Below are 19706 nucleotides of genomic sequence, written 5' to 3'. Positions count from 1 at the left end.
CTCAGTGGCCTTTGACACGGTACCCCATGCCATACTCTTGGCCCGTCCTCAAACTGTTGGAATTAAGGGTTCTGCACTGAGCTTGCTGACTTTATTCTTGGAAAGAACTAGTTCAAGAGATCTGCTGACCTAATTTTTCTTCTGGGTTGTGTGACTTGCAAGTGGGAGTGCCTCAGGACTTGGCCTTGATCTCTACCTTATTTAATATTTATCTCGCTGTACTGACTGCGGGTCTCGGAGCAAAAATAATCTCCTATGCTGATGACAACCTTCTACAGTTTTCCTGGGCAGGGATGAAGGGTGCAAACACAACAGATGAAGGGTTCCCTAGAGAAAAGATTAGAACCGGTCTGTAAGCAGTTTTTCAATGGCTGACACAGTACCAACTTAAATGCAATCTTGAAAAGAGTGAGTTGCTCTTTTTTGGTTTGAAGGTGCATGTGCCTTCGCACTCCTTCTGGCCGGTTCATACTCCTCCCCCACTACATCAAACTAGCTCTGTAAAGAATCTAGGCATTGTTTGATGGCGGCCTATCTAGGCTTGACTACAAAAACGCACTGTACCTGGGCCTTCCGGACTGTCTGATCAATACATTGCTGGTGGTGCTTGGTCTGACACTGAGGAAATGTCCCCACATCTTGGGGCATTGCACTGGCTCAATATCAGGAAGTAGATTCTCTTTAAGACTGTTACTGGTACACAGGACCCTTCAACAGACCGGTGCTGGGTACTTCAGAGCAAGTATCTCCTTCTATGCTCCATCCAGGCGTCTTCGTTCAACTAACCTTTTTCTGGCCAAGATCCCAAGGATCTGCGGTTCCAGAACTGGTGGCAGGTCCTTCTCATTCCTAGGACCATCTGCTTAGAACAAACTCCCCTTGGAGTTGCAGGTCATTTTAGCCAACTCCCTGTTTTGGAAGTAGCTGTACAATTGCCCTTTATAAAATTATAGAATGGAGCATTGGGGATCCCGGTTCTGAACCTGGTGACCAAGCTGAATCAAATATTAACAGCGGTCAAGACCTCCAGGGGTGCCTTGGATGCCAAAATTAATAAGGTATCAATGGACCTTGGGCTCTTGAGCAATGCCCAGACACAGCTGTTGGACAAGTTCAAACATTAGTGAATGCTAGGGGAGACACACCAGGAGTTGGCATCGTTGATGCACCGAGTATAGACTCTGGCTTGCTTAGTGGACCTTGTGGACAAAGACACTTAAGACAGAGGTTGAGATAATGGCTTACAAAATCCTTATTGGTGAATCACCTGGGCCTCTGTTTGTAAATCCTTAGACATCTGCACCAGAACAGCTTTATCCTCTTGAGTAATATGTTCTGGAATATCAAGAGGTTGTTTTGAGTCTTCCTGGAGACTGATTAGGAACAGCACCCTGCATCAGCAATGCTATTGATTTACCTGCAAAAAGCCTTTGACACAGTTCGATGAAACTGCCCATGAGCAGTAATACGTGAATGGTGATGGGAACTGGATTGTACTCCTGCATGCAGGGGCAAGTTAGTAGGTTTGGACTGGCAGTTTGGGATCCACAGTGGAACCAAACAGGGGTTTTCCCTGACCCCATGTTATGTGCTCAGGAACCCTTTGCTAATATTATTCAACTTGCGAGGGATTAGGCCACATAATCCAGCTGATACATGCTTGCTGGTTCTCTATTTTCACCTGACATCCCAGGGACATACGCCTGATTTGCAGACATGGCCCTGGTGTTGGCCTGCTACGCCATAGCCAAGCCCTGGCAATGCCCTTAGGTGCATACAAAATACTTCTGTTCTAAAGAAAACTGTTTCACCATTTGGTTAACTGTTAAGAACTTTCCACCCAAGTACAGGCTGCTGCATTTTTAACATTTCCCTGGATATTGTGTGGTGTTTGAGGCTGCCACACGATCTACTAATCAGACTTCAAAGATTACAAAAAGAGTAGGCAAATGGGTTAGGACAGTCAGATTTTGTTTAACCCATATTGTACAGGCTTCTGTTAAAAAAGCAGGTAGGTGCACCTACAAGGGATTAGTTCAAATATATATTTATAGCAATTGAGAAATTACATTCAAGTAAGCTCTGTTAAGTCGCTTACTGTTAGATTACTCCAAAGACGATTCTGTTAATTTATCAATGAATCAAACATTCTTATAGAGATACAAAGATAAGAACAACACGGGTGTAGGTATTCTGAAACCTGACTTTATATTAATAGTAAATCATTAGTTGTAAAGGGTACAAAATCATAAAATCAACACAATGTAACCAGAAGTAAAAAAATACATAGGGTTAAATAGTCTTCATAGTTACAACTGTGAACACCTTTTCACAAAGTTTTTACAGGCAATCTGAAGAGTTTACACAATGCCAAAATTGCCTGTAGTACAGTAAAATAAGGAATATGTGTGAAAGTCAATGTTTCGGTCTAATGTGGTTTTTGGCCGCTAGACCATCCTCGGGAACTTGCTTTTGTTGATGATAAAGACCAGAGTGCAGCACCCTGCCCCTCAAATGATCCTGCTCTTTCATGCTTGCACCTTATTTGCGCTTGGAAAATGGTTATAGTACATTCCAAAATGATGCATGTAGGATAGGACCTCCTTTTCTAGGAGCATCACCCCCAAATTGTTGGACTGATGCTGTTAGTTTTTCGACTCTAGTGCACTAGACCCTGCTTCCAGGAACCAGTGCATTTGCTCTGAATCCCAAAGTACGTGCACGATTGGCTAATATCCAAATAACTCATTTAGCTTACTTACAAGTTCCTAGTTTATGGTACCTGAGGTACCCAAGGTTACCAAGTTAAATGTCACTAGTATACTGAAGCACTTAATTGTGCCACCACTGCAGTGACAAAGTGAAAACGTGACTCTAAGCCTGCCACAGTAGCCATGTTGGGTAGCTTTGAAACTGCCAACTTGCCATGGCATAATAATTCCCTTTTGCCAGGCTTCCTTTTTAGTATTAATAATCCACCTCTAGGGAAGGCCTTGGTAGCCCACCTGGCAGGAAGCTTAATTTAAAAAAGGGTATATTCCTTTTATTTAACATGCTCTGACCAAAACGGGGTAAATTAAAATTTTCCATGTAGCAAGGCTGTTGGTCCCATTGGCTAACATGGAGTTTCAGTAGCCACCATGCTAAGTACCAACTAGTGTTTGGCACTACCAAAGTTATTACTCCAATGTATCAAACTAATTGTTACATTAAGATTGACTCATTGCCAAGATCGGATTTAAGGTAACTTTTAAAAAGGTGACTTTAGAAAGTTCACCCCTTTGTTGCCCAAACCTCCTGTAGCCTTTCCTGACTATCTGCAACAGTTGTCACTTGAGACAACATGCTGCACCCTGCCAGTAAGTGTGAAGCGCTCAGGAACAGGGAGCAGAGAGATTTGCTGAAGGGAGGAGGTGTGAGCGCCTCCGGTAGGATGACTGAAGCTGGCCATCTGTGGCTACTGCTCAGCAAAGACATTACCGCCCCAGTGAATCAAATGGTGATCACACATTAGCAGGCCTGCTCCTGTGTGTTGGCAGGCAGACTGGCATCTCCAGAGGAGTAAAGCCAGTTACAGAATCGCTTTCCCGCATGTCCAGGGCTCTTCACAGCCCAAAGTTTGTGCCAACTTGGATTAGGGTACAGAAATTAGGGTTTCCTGAGATTATTTTGTGGCCAAACCTCTAGGATGAGATGTAAAGTGGGAAGGGCAGCCTCGTGGGAGCTATTGCCCCATTGACTAATGAGTCCTGCTCTCCCACAGATGAGAAGATGCCATTAAGGTGGCAATCCAGAACCACAGTCCTAAGATCACTACTAGACTGGAAAGAAGATAGGACTGCCCTGCCTTGGACCCAGCAAAGACAGGCTGCACCAAAGACTGGATTACACCTCCTTTGTCTGAGGGACCTGCAAAGAAGGTCCTGCCTGCCTTGCCATTTTGTGGAAAAGAGCTCCACTGGTGTGAGGATGGAATAAGTGACTCCAAGGTGGCTAGCCCCCCTTAAACACCAGGGACACACAAGGTAAGGGAAGCCTGTACTCTCAAGGATCAGCTGCTCAGGAAAGCTTGTCTGCTGGGAGGCAATAGTCCTGGACTTCCTGAGGTTTTTCCCAGCCCATGGAGCCTGTGGCCAATGTGGCCCAGCAAGAAAGATAAACTTACCCACAAGCAACAGCTGGAACCGGGAGGTCAGTGGCGACTGGACCTACTCTGAACTTCACCCCAGCCTTCCCCGAGAAATGACCTGAAGCTAGAGACAGCCTCCAATGCTCGTGGATCTCAGGGTGGCCCCAGGAACATGCAATGCATATCTGCAGTGTCTTCAACATCTGGTAACTCTAGCCTGAGGACTTCTTCTTGACTGCTCTGTGTTAAAGAAGAGTGCACTGAAGACTGTATGACTGCTCAGAGTGACTTATCTATCACATGTGACTGGCTCTCAACTCGTTGTGGCTAGTCCAAAAAAGTTCTAAGAGGCATTTTAGCATGTTGGATACAAACTGCTTGCAAAGATTTATTATAGTTAATAATTTGTATTTGTAAAGCGCGCAAACATGTCGCCCCTCAAGGGTTTCAGGGCGCTAGGGGCTGTCAAAGAGGTTAAGTGAGCAATTGCTCAGTCACATGATGCTGAGCTGCTTCCGGGGACCGTACCGTGGTCCCCATGCTCCGTAGTCAGCCGCTCTGACATCTGCGCTACACTTCTCACAAAGTAGTTTTACATACCTACGAAATATCATAATTCTGGTTCCTTTATAGATTTGTCATCTTGCCTATTTAAAGCTAAAAATATACTCTGGTATATGGTGGTGTTGGATTTTTGTATTCTTACTTGCCTTATTTAGTGCTTCCAATGCTTTATAATTTTTCCTTTGATTAAGCCTGACTGCTCTGTGCCACAGCTACCCAGGACTGAACTAAGGGACGACCCCATACCTGCTAAAGATTGTTATATTACATGGTGAGGCCTCACAACCACACCTCATAGTAATCCAGTTTCCTAGAGTGCAAGACTGCTGAGACATGAGAATAGTTGGGGATAAAAATAGAAGGGCGTGGAAGAATGGGCAGTTGGGAGGGAGCCTACTATACACATGTGAGATTAATTTTTGAGAAAGGAAATTATATATTTTTGTCTTTACTAACAACATACTTTTCTGTATTTCATTTCAGGTGGATTTGTTCAAAAAGACTCTATTGTTAATTCCCATTCACCTAGAAGTCCATTGGTCGCTCATTACAGTGAACCTTCCTGATCGAATCATTTCATTTTATGATTCCCAAGGCATACATTTTAAATTTTGTGTTGAGGTAAGTTCCATAGTTGGTAGCTGTATTTTGAGGGCATCATTTCTGTGCATGGTGCCAAATGTATTTGAATTTGTCAGTTCTTGGGAGACTTAGATTTATTCCTTCATAGTACTTTAAGTGTGATTAATGTTCCATCTCTGATATGTAATGATATGTAATTAAAAAGTAACCTCAGCTGTATTGTCTCCGTAGGACCGATATGTTCAAGTACTTTTTCGTGTTGTCTTCTGACACTTGAGGATCACACTACCTCTCAGTGAGAAAGCATTACATTCACATGCCTATTGGCGGAAAGTAACCCTTTTTGACATGGGCACCCCCACATTTTTGCCTTATAAACTATGTGATTTAGATTGGAAGTGCACTTGGTTCCGGCTAACCAGGTCCCCAGGGCCAGAGCACTTTCCCAAAATCGTACATTTGTTCCCTCAATTGGCAAACCCTTTTGTACCCTCTAAGTCCTTAGTAAATGGTACCCATGGTACCTAGGGCCTGAGGTACTAAAGAGGATCACTAAGGGAAGCAGCACAAATTGTGCCACCCTAAGGGATCCCTCACCTAGCACATGCAAGGCAACCATTACAGGCTGCGTGGCTTGGTGCAGACAAAAATGAAAACTCGACATGTCACACATCCCTGTGTGCCATGTCCCCTATCATTGCATGTAATATTTTTGTCACCCCATACAGCAGACCAGACCGCCCTAAGGCAGGGTACTGAATATTACATGTGAGGGCATACGTGCATGAACAGATATGCCCCAGTGCTGGTAAGTCCTACTACTGCCAGTGCAAGTGGACGTGGAAGCCTTTTTAAAATATGTGCTAGGCACTGGTGAAAACAAGTTCCCCTGCTATATGACGACTTCACTGAAAATAGGGATGTTTGGTGTCAAACATCTCGTATTGGTGAACCCACTCTGATTCCAGTGATTGATTTACCAGTACATGCACCCAGGGAGCACCATTGAGGTGCTCCCTGAAAGCATACCAACCTCTGGAGTGCTCTCTGACTGGTTTCTGCCAGTCTGCTACCCGAGACACTGTTCTGATATCCTAAGGTGAGATATAGGTCAAACAGAAGGGTATGCAGTTCCTAAAGAAGGGAAAGGCGGAAGGCCAGGTAAATGAAGGACTCGGAAGGCGGGTAGTGCTCCAATGAAGAGCAAGAGCCCTCATACACCCTGAGAGGTGTCATGCTTCATCATAGGGCAGCTCCTCGTCGGACCAGCTCTGCTATGCTCAACAGGCCCCTCTGGGGGCTCTTTGTCGGAGGTCTTCTGGATTGTCAGCCGGAGGCCCTATGGGTAAAGGGGTGGTGGAGCAGACGTGTGGTAAGTAGAGTGGGTACAGTGTGCGTTTAAAATTAGCTACGAGTGTCCATCAGAACCTTTGATAGCTGGACACTGTTGCTATGCCTAAAAAAAGACTGAAAAGTCGTGGCTGGCTAGGAGAATAAAACCTGCTTCAGCTCTGTGTGAAGGTGGTTAAAAGGCTGACATGTTTCACGCCTACAATCTCCTAAAGGATGAGTGGCGTTTCATCAGGACCGGGGAAAGAAACCTCTATTTTGAATGTAAGGCGACGGTCAAAAGGGGTATCATGAAGTGTACCCTCCCTGTATTGTGTATTCAAAGGTAATCTAGGAGGGGGGGGGGGACAAGAGGAATTTGTCCTTCTATTGAACCTGGAAAGGGGGTGGGGGGGAGAACAAATGACAGAGTTACCAAGTTGTCAATGGGTACAGTAAACTATGGTACAATAAACACACGTGCCCGGACCATTAAAACCAGCAGGCAATAATTACATGGTAGCCGCCAGTGTTGGCTAACTCACTTAGTGAAAATGGCTGAAGAGTGAGGAAAAAATCATGCAAGTTACTTACCACTTACTCGTATATTCTTCTGGGTATATGTACTGGTAGTGAGGAACACACTGGTGCAACCTGTTGGGGACGTTAGATCACTAATGCCACAACAGTGTCCCCAGAGCAAAGCCAACTGTGAAGGGGAAAGAACTCTCCTCTAGAATGGGGGGGGATGCGGGGCATCGACCTGGACGTCCTGGGCAACCACAACACTGTTGTTGGTTTCAATGGTCTGGGCACGTGTGTTTTGCACCACAGTTTACTGTACCCATCGACAACTTACCAGGATGGGCGCACTACTAAACAAAATGTGTGATTCTCGTATGATTTTGAGCCCTGATTTCCGCATAGGACGAAACGCGTTGGCTGGGTTAATTTGGCTGGATTGATTTGACCACTGGATGGATTGACTTGATGGACGGTTAATGAGCATACTGCTCAGAATGATTATTGCAGAGTTTTTATATAGCGCGAACTAGAACCGAACCGAATCAGATATCAGAGCGCTTTACATAGCACCAGTTACGTTACATGAGGACACACACACTTTCTTTTTTTTTTTTTTTTTTTTTTTTTGGACTGATAAATCGCATGCTCCTTTTTCATAGGTTGTAGATATATCCATTGTAATCAATATTTTGATATGGGCTTGGTTATGCTGTTACTATCCAGAAACAGTCAATACCTCATTGTTCATGGCCGCTGTTGCTGTATGTTAATTACGCTTTGATCGCTTTCACATTCGGTTAATTTCTCCAGTGGTTCGCTCCAACCTCCCACCCTCACCTGCCGCCTCTCCCCAAACCCCCTCATCGGTTGGTTTGGAACATTCCAAGGGCACCCTGTTAAGGGCATTCTAGTGCCGACTTAAGCTTGAACGGCTGTATTAAATCTGTCTTCTGTCATCACTCACCATTTGTGCCGCTTTGTGGAAAATACAGTAGTGATTTTTAGTTCAAATGCTCTTTAGTCATTGTATTGATGTTATTCTCTAGAGAAATGCAGAAATAAAACAATTTGTATTAAAGTAAGCGCAAGCATAAAGAAAGGCAAGCTTTGATTGGAGCCAATAATTCGTTTTTATGTACTAGACCTAATTGAGTCTGAAAACCGTGTCGGATGGCTAAAGTTTATATATCAGGATTTCTTTTGAGACCATGTGTTACATGTCTGTTCTGAAGTATGTATGAATGTTGTGTATCCTAATTTATGTTTCTCCATATTAGAACATTAGAAAATACCTGACAACCGAAGCTAGAGAAAAGAACAATCCAGAGTTTTTACAGGGTTGGCAGACTGCTGTTACACAGGTAAAAATTAAATTGACTTTTTTTGGGTTTTTCTACCGGTGCGTGCCGAAGTTGTCCCAAACTCCCCACACAACTATTGTAACTCTAAAAAACATTCTTGTTCCGTACCACAAAAGTGATCTTTGCTTACTGCCTACTATGAATGATGCAGGTAGGTCCATTGTAATGAGCCAGTTGTGCAGAGGTACTGCCAGACATGCGATAAAGGAAATAAGAAACAGTTAAACATGCCTGTGTGTATCATCTTAAAGAAGCAATAGGTGAAATGCTTTAATTCATCATTGTCTCTGGTAATCAGTCTGCATTTCAGTCCATCTTATCTGGTGTGGGTATTTAGAGAGCAACCAGCCCAATCTAAATTGGTCTTTGACCCTTTTTTGTCGTCCACATGTAACCCCTTCCTCAAAAACCCTATTCCTAAATGGTTACCCAGGCTATTTTGAATAGTAGGCAAGGCCAGCGTATCAGATATACACTGTTATGTATTCATACCAAACTGTAGTACAGGTTGACGAGACTTTAGGATTTGAGGGCTGTTTGTAGTGTTAGTTGAAAATGGTTGCTGTATCAAGACTTCCAACTTGCAATTTGTTCGAATACACATATGTGTAAAAGGAATGCTTGCGGATAGTCTAAACCACTGGCAGTAGCTATGGGTAGCATTCCAGCCCATGGTTTTTTTTTATCCACTGTGCCACTCAAGAGAGGATTGCCTTGGGTAAATCTTCACAGATGGTTTCAGCCTTGTTAGGCCTCTTCAGTGAGGTATAGCTTAGATCCTGTGTCGCAGTGAGCAAGGCACTGGTGTCTGGGCATACTTGGCCACTTGGAGCATGACAGTAGGAACACAATCAAAATATGTAGGGTAGAATGCTTGCAAGTAGTCTAAACCATTGGCATTTTTTCTAGCTGGTTATCAATATGGCTGGTCCCTGTCTGAGTTTGCACAGTGGGCAAAGTAAAAAAAAGTACTGAGATGCGGCCTGAATACTAGTTTCTGAGACTGTGCATTCCACCCATCACTTATTCCCTCAGCGCGATGTACTGAGTGCAATAAATATCCCCATACTTGGGTCCAATGCTCACTGTGCCCCAGGACTCAAGCTAAAACGAAGGGCTAATTAGGCTAAAACGTGTCCTGGGGCTGCTTCTGTTCCCTTTCAGTTGGGCATGGCCTGGTTGCGCAGGCTGGACTGCTCCTAACATAGCAGGATCAAGAATGATTTGCAAATGGCTGATTCCTGTCTGAGGCAGCTTGTTGGGCAAAGAAACTATGAACTGGAATGCAGCCAGAGTAATTACCAGTGACTGAAATTAATTCAGACATTCCACCTATCACTTTTCCGCTCAATGTGAAACCTGTAAATGCTTTGCATGCTATATCATTAGTCATTCCACCAGTTGCACTGTTATGAACCCCAATGTACCCCAATATAGGCCTAGGTAGTTACACAACCTTTTACCTACATTTGGTCCTACCATTGTTCTACATACCAGTTCTGGCGCTGACCTTTTAACTAGTTAGGTGACGCATAAATGTCGTGAGGTTTTCTCCAAAAACTAGCCTAATTTATTATGCATGAGGATTCTCCGTATCACAGCAGGATTACCATCTGCTGCTTAATAACTCTGTATACGGGTCACCCCTATTGTCATCCTTCGCCGACATGCCCACCTGTACCTTGACACATCTAGGTAGAACCCCCGAGGGTACCTTTCGGGTATAGAAGTACCACATCTTCCCTGGGTAAAACGGAGGAAAAAAAGACTTCCATGCTGTCGCTAGACACTGAGTTACCTGCACGCAGACACTCCAGCACGAAGTTGTCTGACATCCCTTGCGGGATGTCCAACTCGAGACCAAGAAGGGGTCCTTTGTTCTCTCACAGGTAATGGGGTTGGCTCTTTCCTAGGGGGGATTCTTGGCTATACACCTACAAACATGCTAGGTATACTTTGGTACATCTAGTTAGGTTAGCATTCTAGGAGTACGCATTATTACCGTCATGTATCCATATGCCTGCATATATTCATTGTTTTAGCACTATGGTAGAATTCTACCTTTTCTTTACTCCGTTGGTCTTATAACCGTATACATATGTTTCTGTCTAATGGCTGTTGCAGCACACTTATTTTATACTATATGGCGCTGGTTAAATAAATGCTTATTGAAAACGTCCCCACCGTTTATTCTGTATATCTCTCTGAAGATAAGTGAGCACAAGTGACTGAGTGAAAAGTACTGTACTTCCCCGATTCCGGAGGGGTCAGGGTTGTCCAGTTAGATAGTTGCCAGAAACTATTCGCGCCTCGGTAAGACGGGCTTATAGTGGCGCTGTGAGCTAGTTTGTCTACAGACTAATAATCCTTTGGGGTGTCTGGAAGCAGTCTGGACACCAATTCCTTAGTTTGTTGTCTAAATGCGCAGATCGTATATAGATTTGTAGGGACTACACAACAGCACACTTGGCTACATTATTTAGTAGTAGCTTCTAAACATTTAGCTGTGACTTGGTCGGATTAGGGGCTGTATAGTCTAGAGGTTGATTGGAAAAATGTGTGGTAGTTGGTTATTACTTTGTTCACCTTCATACAGATTGCTCATAAAGGGAAAGTTGCCTTGATAGTATTTTGAAATTTTCGTATTTGTCAAAACAATTTCAACCAACAGTGGGGGGTTCTTCCCCCTCGTTTAAAAAAAATCTTAAATATCATAGTCGATTACAATATGTTCATGTTTAAATTACGCTGAACGGAAATATGTTGTAGGTCGAAAGAAGTTATTTTCACTTGTTAATCCAAACTCTGTTCTCCTCCCCAAGTGCATTCCACAACAGAAAAATGACAGTGACTGTGGCGTGTTTGTGCTTCAGGTAAGCTGTAGACAATTTTTTTTATATTGTCCTGTCTCCTTAGTTTAGATTACCTGAGTAGGGTAAGATTGAACTTTCAGTATACCCGTAAGCCCTTCGTGCCATTGTGTAGCAATGTTTTATAACAGTGACACTTTTTTCGCGTAATCTTCATAGAATCGTTAGGGTTCATAGTAGATGATTTTCTGATTATGGTTCTCTGTGCGTGGGGGACTTGACAGGGATTTGTTGGGTGGGAGCAGTACATGAACGTCCTCAGAGGTCACACCTCGCATCTCCTTACCTCCTCCTTCAAACCTGCCCCATGTCTGAAGCTCTTTTCCGTGGCTTCCAGCTAGTAACTTTTCTGACTTGTAATGGCTTCCTGTTTTCAGCTTTCTGTGTTCATTTAGGTCACACAATTTCCTCTGTTAAGAGATAGAAATGTGGACAATGCATTGAATGTTACTTTGAAGATGATGTGCCTGGAGTACAATCAGTGCCTCTGCAGGTATCACTGAAGGCTAGGCCTGTGCAGTTACTGTCTTGCATTACTATATGAGCAATCATGATATTATATCCACCTATGATGGAATAATTAAGCGGCGTCTGAGGTATGTAGGGTAATAAATACATGTAAAGTAATGTTGCCCAAAAAATAAAGATATCTATACACACTACAAAAACCAACATTTTAACTCCCAAAAATGTAAAATTTGAAGATTTTATGAACCTACAGTTGCAAAGCTCTTGCAATTTCTTGCATGCCCTAAGTGTGAGATACCTTTGAGAAACTACAACTGCAAGGATTTGATAATCCTTGATTAGAGGAACTACAACAGTTTACTACCATGTACTAAAAATTCCCTTAATATTTGACAGGCATGGCATTTTTACAGCCCTTAGTGCTTGGTAGGAGCACGTTGCTTTACTATATGTGCTCTTTGAAAATCAGAAGTATAGAAGCAGGGCATGGCAGTGTGAACAATTGAATTATGCTTTTGAAATGTATAATTAATAAAGCACAGTAGCCACCTGCCCTTTCATCTGTAACATCAGCTCACCGTTGTAAGCCCATGATTTAGAGATTGTGAAACCAAAACATCACCAAATTTCCAACCCAGAAATCTGGTTAAATATTCTTGCTGATGAACACAATTTGGCAATTTGAGTGCACGGGGAACTACCACAAATGGGCATTCTTCCAGGCAGCAACCACACCCACAGTGTTTTATGTTATGTTGTACTGCTGTTCACTGTGTAATCAGAGCCGAGTGCAAAGATTTAACAGACACTCACTTTCTTTTGTGCATATTGGAGCACCCTTTAATACTCTTAAACATATTATGTGGAAGATCCTAACAAGCCATCTCACGTGGTGTTGCATTTACATTTTGGGACAAGGGCTTGGAAAGGCTCCATAATTATAGCAGGTCTCCATAATAGTTGAAATGATTCATCTGAATTTTTAAACACTGCCTTCCTAGAGCTTTGTTAATGGGCAAAAGACATATATTTTTTAATTCAAATTGTAATTTAAAATTGGAGAGCTGGATCACACATCTGTGATCTCTAGTATCGATTAGGAACAGTTTATTTCTAAAGATAAATACAACAAGATAGCAATGCGGTAGTCTTTCTTAAGCTTGTATTTATTCAAAGGTATTCATTGTGCTTAGGTTCCTTTGTGCTACATGAATTGTCTGAAAACTGTTTTGCAAACCGTTGTCTTTTTCTCCACAAACATTAAGCTATTGAGTGGAGGATCGTGATGCAGTGCATAGTTTTAGTTTAGACATAATACCTCCCCCATAGACGTACCTGCTGAAGACTCCTAGTTGCATTTCCTCAGTATATTTCCCTACTCCTTTATCGACACTTCAATCAAGCCCCCAACTCGCGTATCCGCTCACTTCAAATTCCTCAACCCACACAAAATCACTGAAAGCTGCACTACATCAAATACCATGCCAGACCTGGTGGGAGTTAGTTTCTATATTATGTATTGAATTCTTGTAGGCAAGGTGCTATTTCTCATTGAAGGCAGTGGAAGTACTGCTGGTTACTCCAGTATTGGAACTTTCATAGATTCCCATTGCTTGTATCATTCCAAGTCGTCGGATGAGAGTCCCCGGTAAATACAAAAATACCATAGCAATAGGTACAAAAAAGGACACGCATTGGCATAGCCAATAGGTCTCGCCTTTGGGACCTTATACGTTTTTAGCTATGCAACAATTGATGTTGTTGCACTAAGGATATTGTGCTGGATAACTAAACATTCATCAGGTCTTATTGTATATGGCAATAGGTTTTGCTTTTGGGACCTTATAAATATTTAGTTATGCAGTATAATATTGTTGGTGCAATGTTATGAACTGTTGTATTTCAAAACATTTGTAAGGTCCTAAAGGCGAGACCTATTGGCTATGTGAATGTTTTAGAGTGTTTTTAAGGAATGGATTTTGTAATGTTAATTTGTAAAGGCGCAAAAGTGTGGTTGGTAGATTGAATGGGATAGCTGGATGCTCTGGTCAATGAATACATTACTGGATTGATGGATGCCTGTATAAAAGAGTGTGCCGGGGTCTAAAAATATGGTTGGCTAAATGCATGATCTAAATAATGGATAGATGGATGGGTGTAACAAAAATGAATGGATAGATAGATGAAGAATATTTCAAAAAGAGAAATAGCGAGAGAGTGCGAGCAAAAGACAGTTAATGAGGGGGTGAATACAAAAAAAGAGAAAGCGAAAGAGTGCACGGGGGAATAAGTAATGCTAAAAGTGTAACAGCAGCTGGTTTCAGGAGAATGCATTTCTTGGGGGGTAGGCATGGACGAATAAGGAATTAATTTGCAAAGAAACGCAGGATATTACGCCCACTCACAAACTCAAACATAGTTGACCAGCTCCAAAGTTGGAAGCTCAAACAGTTAAGCCACATACTTTCAAAACTGTTACAACTGTGTTTTTTAAAAAGCATAAGCATTCACGCAAATCAAAACAGTACTAAACGTTAATAAAATTGTGCATAGTTTGATGACTTACCACTTAAAAATAAATTTTAGGATTTTGTAAACCGAAACATGGATGGATGTGAGAAAAGATAAATGCGCTAAAGTGTGGATGGTAGATTGCATAGGATAGCTGGATGCTCTGGTGAATGAATACATTACTGGATTGATGAATGCCTGTATAAAAGTGTCTCGGGGTTTAAAAGCTTTAAATACTATGAAATGCGCAAGAAGTTGACGTCCGAAACGGACTTCTGTGTCTTGTATTGGATGTTTGTGAGAATTGCAAAGCTTGTTTGAACAAGACCCAAGGGGTGGGTGCTAATGGCAACCGAGGGTAATGATGGCACAGGCAAAATGGATTAAGGCACCAGAGAGAAGGGAAAGCAGCCCGGTCTTTCTCACCGCCTCCTGAATGAGGAAGAGGCTTCTGGAATTTGAACCAGACCAGCAGTCTATTGGCAAGTTTGGAGCTAAAAACAAGCAGCACACACAAACACACACACTAGTTACACACAGGACAAGTAACAGCAGAGATACACAAACCCACACTAGGTACACCCAGAATAGCAGCACAGAGACACCAACCCCCACAATGTGCACACAAAAGAGCAAAGACACACAACACTTGGTAAACATAGCAGTGTTCGTGGCACCACCACCTGTTCCTACAGGATACACCCTGGCGCCAGACCTCCCGGCGCTGTTACGTTGCCCAGTGCTGCTGCTAGAGCACTGCCCCCCTTCCCCGTCGTGAGTTACCAGATCTGGGCACCATCCGCATAATTATGGATGTGTCCCATTTGGCACATTATCCATCATCATCTGCAACATCAAATTTTGATTATTAGTGCAAATGGTTTAAATGTTACTAAAACGCTATCACGTTACCGGGTAGTGTTAAGCCTTTCCTTGTGGATATGCAGGTCACCTTTCAGTTGCTGAATAGGGTGTGAAGTCTTTGTCCGTACAGTGTTAATGATAACAATGCCAAAATAGAGAAGTAACACTGCTTCAAAATGTGCTGCATTACGTCTCCTAATTATTTTGCCTATTCATGTTTCACAATTTAATGGAGAGAGCTTCTAAACGTTTCGATCTGTCTATTCCATCGGCCCAATCGGAATGTTTTTTTATATGACTTCAAAGAACCTTACATGAAGTCTGTTCGCTCTATCCCAATAGTGGGCCATGTCTAGGATGAGGGGATAAAGGTCATGAAGTCGCCGGCAACGGTCATGCCTGTGCTTCCTCGTCTAGAAAAGAAATGCAAAGCTGGTGCCTCTATCCCAGCAGGGCAACGGATTCTATTCCTGGTTCTTTCTCGTTCAAAAGATCGTAGAAAAATGGCACCCAATTGTAGACCTGAGGGAGCTAAACACCTATCTCATAAAGCTTTCTCTTCGATGGTATCCCTACAAGACATTTTGCGGCTCCTCAATTCAGGAGATTACATGGCCACCCTGGATCACCAGGACGTATACTTCCATGTTCCCATCCACCCGGCCCACAGAAAGTTTTTACACTTTACAGTAGCCAAGAGCCACTTCCAATTCAAGGTCCTGCCTTTCGGACTCCGATCCGCACTGTGGATATTCACGAAGGTCTTAGCCCCAGTCGCAGCGTTTCTTAGAAGACCGACTATAGGTTTTCCCTTATCTGGACGACTGGTTGGTAAAGGCTCCGTCTTCTCCAGCAGCAACAGAGGCAGTCGAAACATGCACTCAACTCTTCCATCACCTGGGGCTTCAGCTCAACAAGTAAAAATAAATCCTGTACCCGTCCAAGTCGTCCAAGTTCATAGGTGCTATTCTGGACACAACTTGTTGCAAAGCGTTTCCATCAGAAGAAAGGCAGACAAAACTTATGGCCTCTACACGTCGGTTGCAAAAAAGACGGTCACTTTCAGTTCATCTATAAAGGTCCCTTCTAGGATTGATCTCATCCTGCATTCCCTTAATTTTGCATTGCAGGTTACGAATGCCCCCTCCAAGAACAACTGGATTTGCAGTGGCACCAAGCAGAAGGCTCTTTCGACGACAAAATAATGATAAATCAGCCTTTGAAAGAGGCGGACAACTGGTGGACGATCGAGACAATATCTCTCAGGGGCTCACCTTCAGTCACCTCAGCTCCTCTAATACTTACAACAGACGCCTCTCTAGAAGGCTGGGGAGCAGTACTACAAGACCTTCAGGTGAGAGGCCGCTGGCAGCCCGAGCAACGCCTTCTCCACATCAACCTGTTGGAGCTCAGAGCGATTCATCTGGCTTTAACGGCTTTCCTTCCGCAAATCCGAAGATCCACCATCCTGGTCCGTACGGACAACACGACGGCCATGCATTATGTGAACAAGCAGGGAGGAACAAGGTCTCGTCTGCTATCCAAGGAAGCTCAGGAGATTTGGGAGTGGAGTATCCAACATCATATCTCTTTCGGCGGAGCATCTTCCCGGTGTCCTCAACACGGCGGATACACTAAGTTGCCTCAAATGGGTGAGCCACGAGTGGGAACTCTACAATCACACTCTGAGCACCGACAATTTCAAAATTTAAATATCTCACAAGAATGTAGAGGTGCTAGCTCAGGCCCATGCACCAAATACGAATAAGACCTATCGCTTGAAATGGAAGCGTTTCTGCCTGTGGTGCCGGCAAGAGAACATTAATCCTTTCTCTTCTGCTCCTCATCAAATTTCGCCATACATTTGGACTTTAGCTAAGTCCGGTCTCTCTCATTCCTCTATCAAAGTGCACCTGGCAGCTATCTCTAGATTCAGACGAACTTCGTTTCGTCCTTCCCTCTGGTCGGCAAGAATCGTGAAACAATTTTTAAAAGGACTTTTTAGAGTTTTCCCACCAGTTAGACATCCACCACCTCTGTGGCAGCTCATCTTAGTCCTTACTCAACTCATGAGGTAGCCTTTTGAGACAATTCATAGGGCGGACCTTAACTTCCTCTCATGGAGAGTGACCCTCCTCCTCGTTTTAACATCAGCCAGGAGGGTAGGTGAACTACACGCTCTTGCTATCAAAGATCCATTCTTGCAGGTTAAAAAGGACACTGATTCTGAGGACGAATCCCAAATTTATCCTGAAAGTCCCTTCTGACTTTCATTTGAATGAACCGGTCATTCTCAAATCCTTTTTTCCTTGACCCACTACTCCAGCGGAAAGGGCTCTTCATTCTTTGGATGTTCAACAGGGTTTAAAATTCCATCTCCAGCGCACCAAAGATTTCAGAAGATCTACACAGCTCTTTGTTGCTTTCAGTGCACCTCGCAAGGGTTTCCCTCTTTCGAAGCAAGGGGTTGCACAATGGATTGCCAGCGCGATCCATTACTGTCACCAAGCGGCCGGTAAGCCCCTAGAAGGCCGGGCCCGGGTGCACTCAACGAAATCAATTTCTTCGTCTGCGTGTCTCTTTGCCGGAGTGCCTATCAAAAACATTTGCAGGGCAGCAACATGGAGCAGTGCCCATACTTTCACGAAGCATTACTGCTTGGACGCTTCCGCACGTAGTGATGCTGCAGTGGGACAGGCAGTCCTGAGGAATCTCTTCCAATAAGCGGTGAGCATTCTCTTCTAACCCTCTTTCCTGTTATTGGTTTTGCACATTTTGTATCTAATGATGTTTACTGACCACTGTTGTAGTAACTGGTATCTCTTATGACGATATACATCTTGCAAAGTTATATAATGTATTATTACACAAAATGTGCATTTTCTAACTGCTATCTATTCTGATACAAGCTATGGGAATCTATGAAAGTTCCAATACTGGAGTAAGAAAACCAGTTACCTGTAACTTAGGTTCTCCAGTATTGGTAACTTTCATAGATTCCCATGCGCCCACCCTTCTCCCCGGAGAAAGCTCAGTCTCTAGCATCTTCTTTTATACTGTTACACAAGGACTAGGAAAATCTGAGGCTCTCTCAGGAATGTTCTATGGGGTGAGGCTGTTCTGATTGGCTGTTCAGTGTTTTTGGTCTCTTTTACAAAAAGAGGTGGATTAGCTACAAAATGAGATGAGGCCTAGGCCTTTTTCTTTTTTTGTACCTATTGCCATGGTATTTTTGTATTTACCGGGGACTCCCATTCAGACGACGGGGAATGATACAAGCTATGAGAATATATGAAAGTTACCAATACTGGAGAAACAAAGTTACAGGGAAGTAACTTGTTTTCTTCAAGTGAGTATTGTGTTATAATGGCAAGTATAGAGCTAATGTAGTGAATTGTTATTTGACACCCAGGTTCTTTAAATTATTTTCATCTTTAGTAATCACACTTCTGCTAATTGTATAATATACATGTTTTCCTGTAATGTCACACCTTCCTTTTATCAGTTTGTTTTTCTCTTTTATTCATGGTATATTATTTTTTCTTGAATTGAAATGCATTTTTGTACCTTGCACGTTTTAAACAGATCTCTAAAGTTTGTGATAATTTTTTAAAGCATCAGTCGCCTCTTGTTGCTGCCTGAGGTTCAGCTATATGGCTACATTAGCACTTGTGGAACCACATGCTTTCCGAAACTACATAAAGATCATGTAATTCTCTGTTGCTTTGATATTCAGCAAAAGAGAAAGCATTGTTCCCCAGATCTCATCTTGCAAAACTTCAAGATAGTAAAGATCTTCCTTGTAGTGGATCTTGATGCATACAGTGGTACATAGCTAATTTTATTTGGAATATTAGCAGGCATTCCAGAATGCCTTATGCTATGTGCACTATCTGAAAGTTCTCTAGTCTGTTGCTCTGCAACCATTGAAGATGTATGCATTGGGGAAATATAACCTAGAACTTTTGTGATATTCCCCTGGCAAACTCCCGATTCTGTAATACACTAAATGTGTCTGATCATATACTTCTGCTTTCCCAGATTAGATAAGTGGTGGTGGTGGTGAGGGCTCTTTGAGGAGGTGGAAGGAAGAACATTTCATGTGTAAGAAATAGACTTTAAATACATTGACATATATGATACAAGTAAGTTATCCCTATTAGTCTGAACATAAAGGTACTTGATCCATTTTTACGTTAACCAGGCTAGTACTTAATATAGAAAAGCACCTGACTTCCAGAGTTCTGTCTCCAAATACTAAAATCTCGATTTAGCAAAATATTCTGAGGCCTAATACGGACTACAGTTGTGAGTGATTTGTGTTAATACCGCCTCTTTGTACCCATCTAGCCCGGAGAAATTGTGTAATATTGGAAGCCGTGGTTGGCAGTAATGTCTGCATAGGAGACAAAAACGTCTATTTATTTGAAAGGGTTATGGATACGCACATGCTCTCCCCCCAACCAAATCCACCAACTGACTAAACGTTAGGAGGTAGATTCA

General features: G+C 42.9%; 1 protein-coding gene across 4 annotated transcripts in view; it reads left to right on the top strand.

The window, feature by feature from the left end:
- SENP5 (SUMO specific peptidase 5) overlaps nt 1–19706 on the top strand; it is a 204141-nt gene that overhangs the window by 167103 nt on the left and 17332 nt on the right. For all 4 annotated transcript variants that reach the window (XM_078666517.1, XM_078666515.1, XM_078666514.1 and 1 more), the window contains exons 7-9: nt 5177–5314; nt 8407–8490; nt 11313–11363. In XM_078666517.1, the coding sequence (XP_078522643.1) occupies nt 5177–5314; nt 8407–8490; nt 11313–11363 (273 nt within the window). The remainder of the gene's footprint in view (nt 1–5176; nt 5315–8406; nt 8491–11312; nt 11364–19706) is intronic.

This window comes from Lissotriton helveticus, chromosome 11, assembly GCF_964261635.1.
Source record: "Lissotriton helveticus chromosome 11, aLisHel1.1, whole genome shotgun sequence".
In the NCBI taxonomy this organism is placed as follows: Eukaryota; Metazoa; Chordata; class Amphibia; order Caudata; family Salamandridae; genus Lissotriton; species Lissotriton helveticus.
Note: the sequence above shows the minus strand (reverse complement) of the source record. Positions and strands in the feature narration are given on the sequence as shown.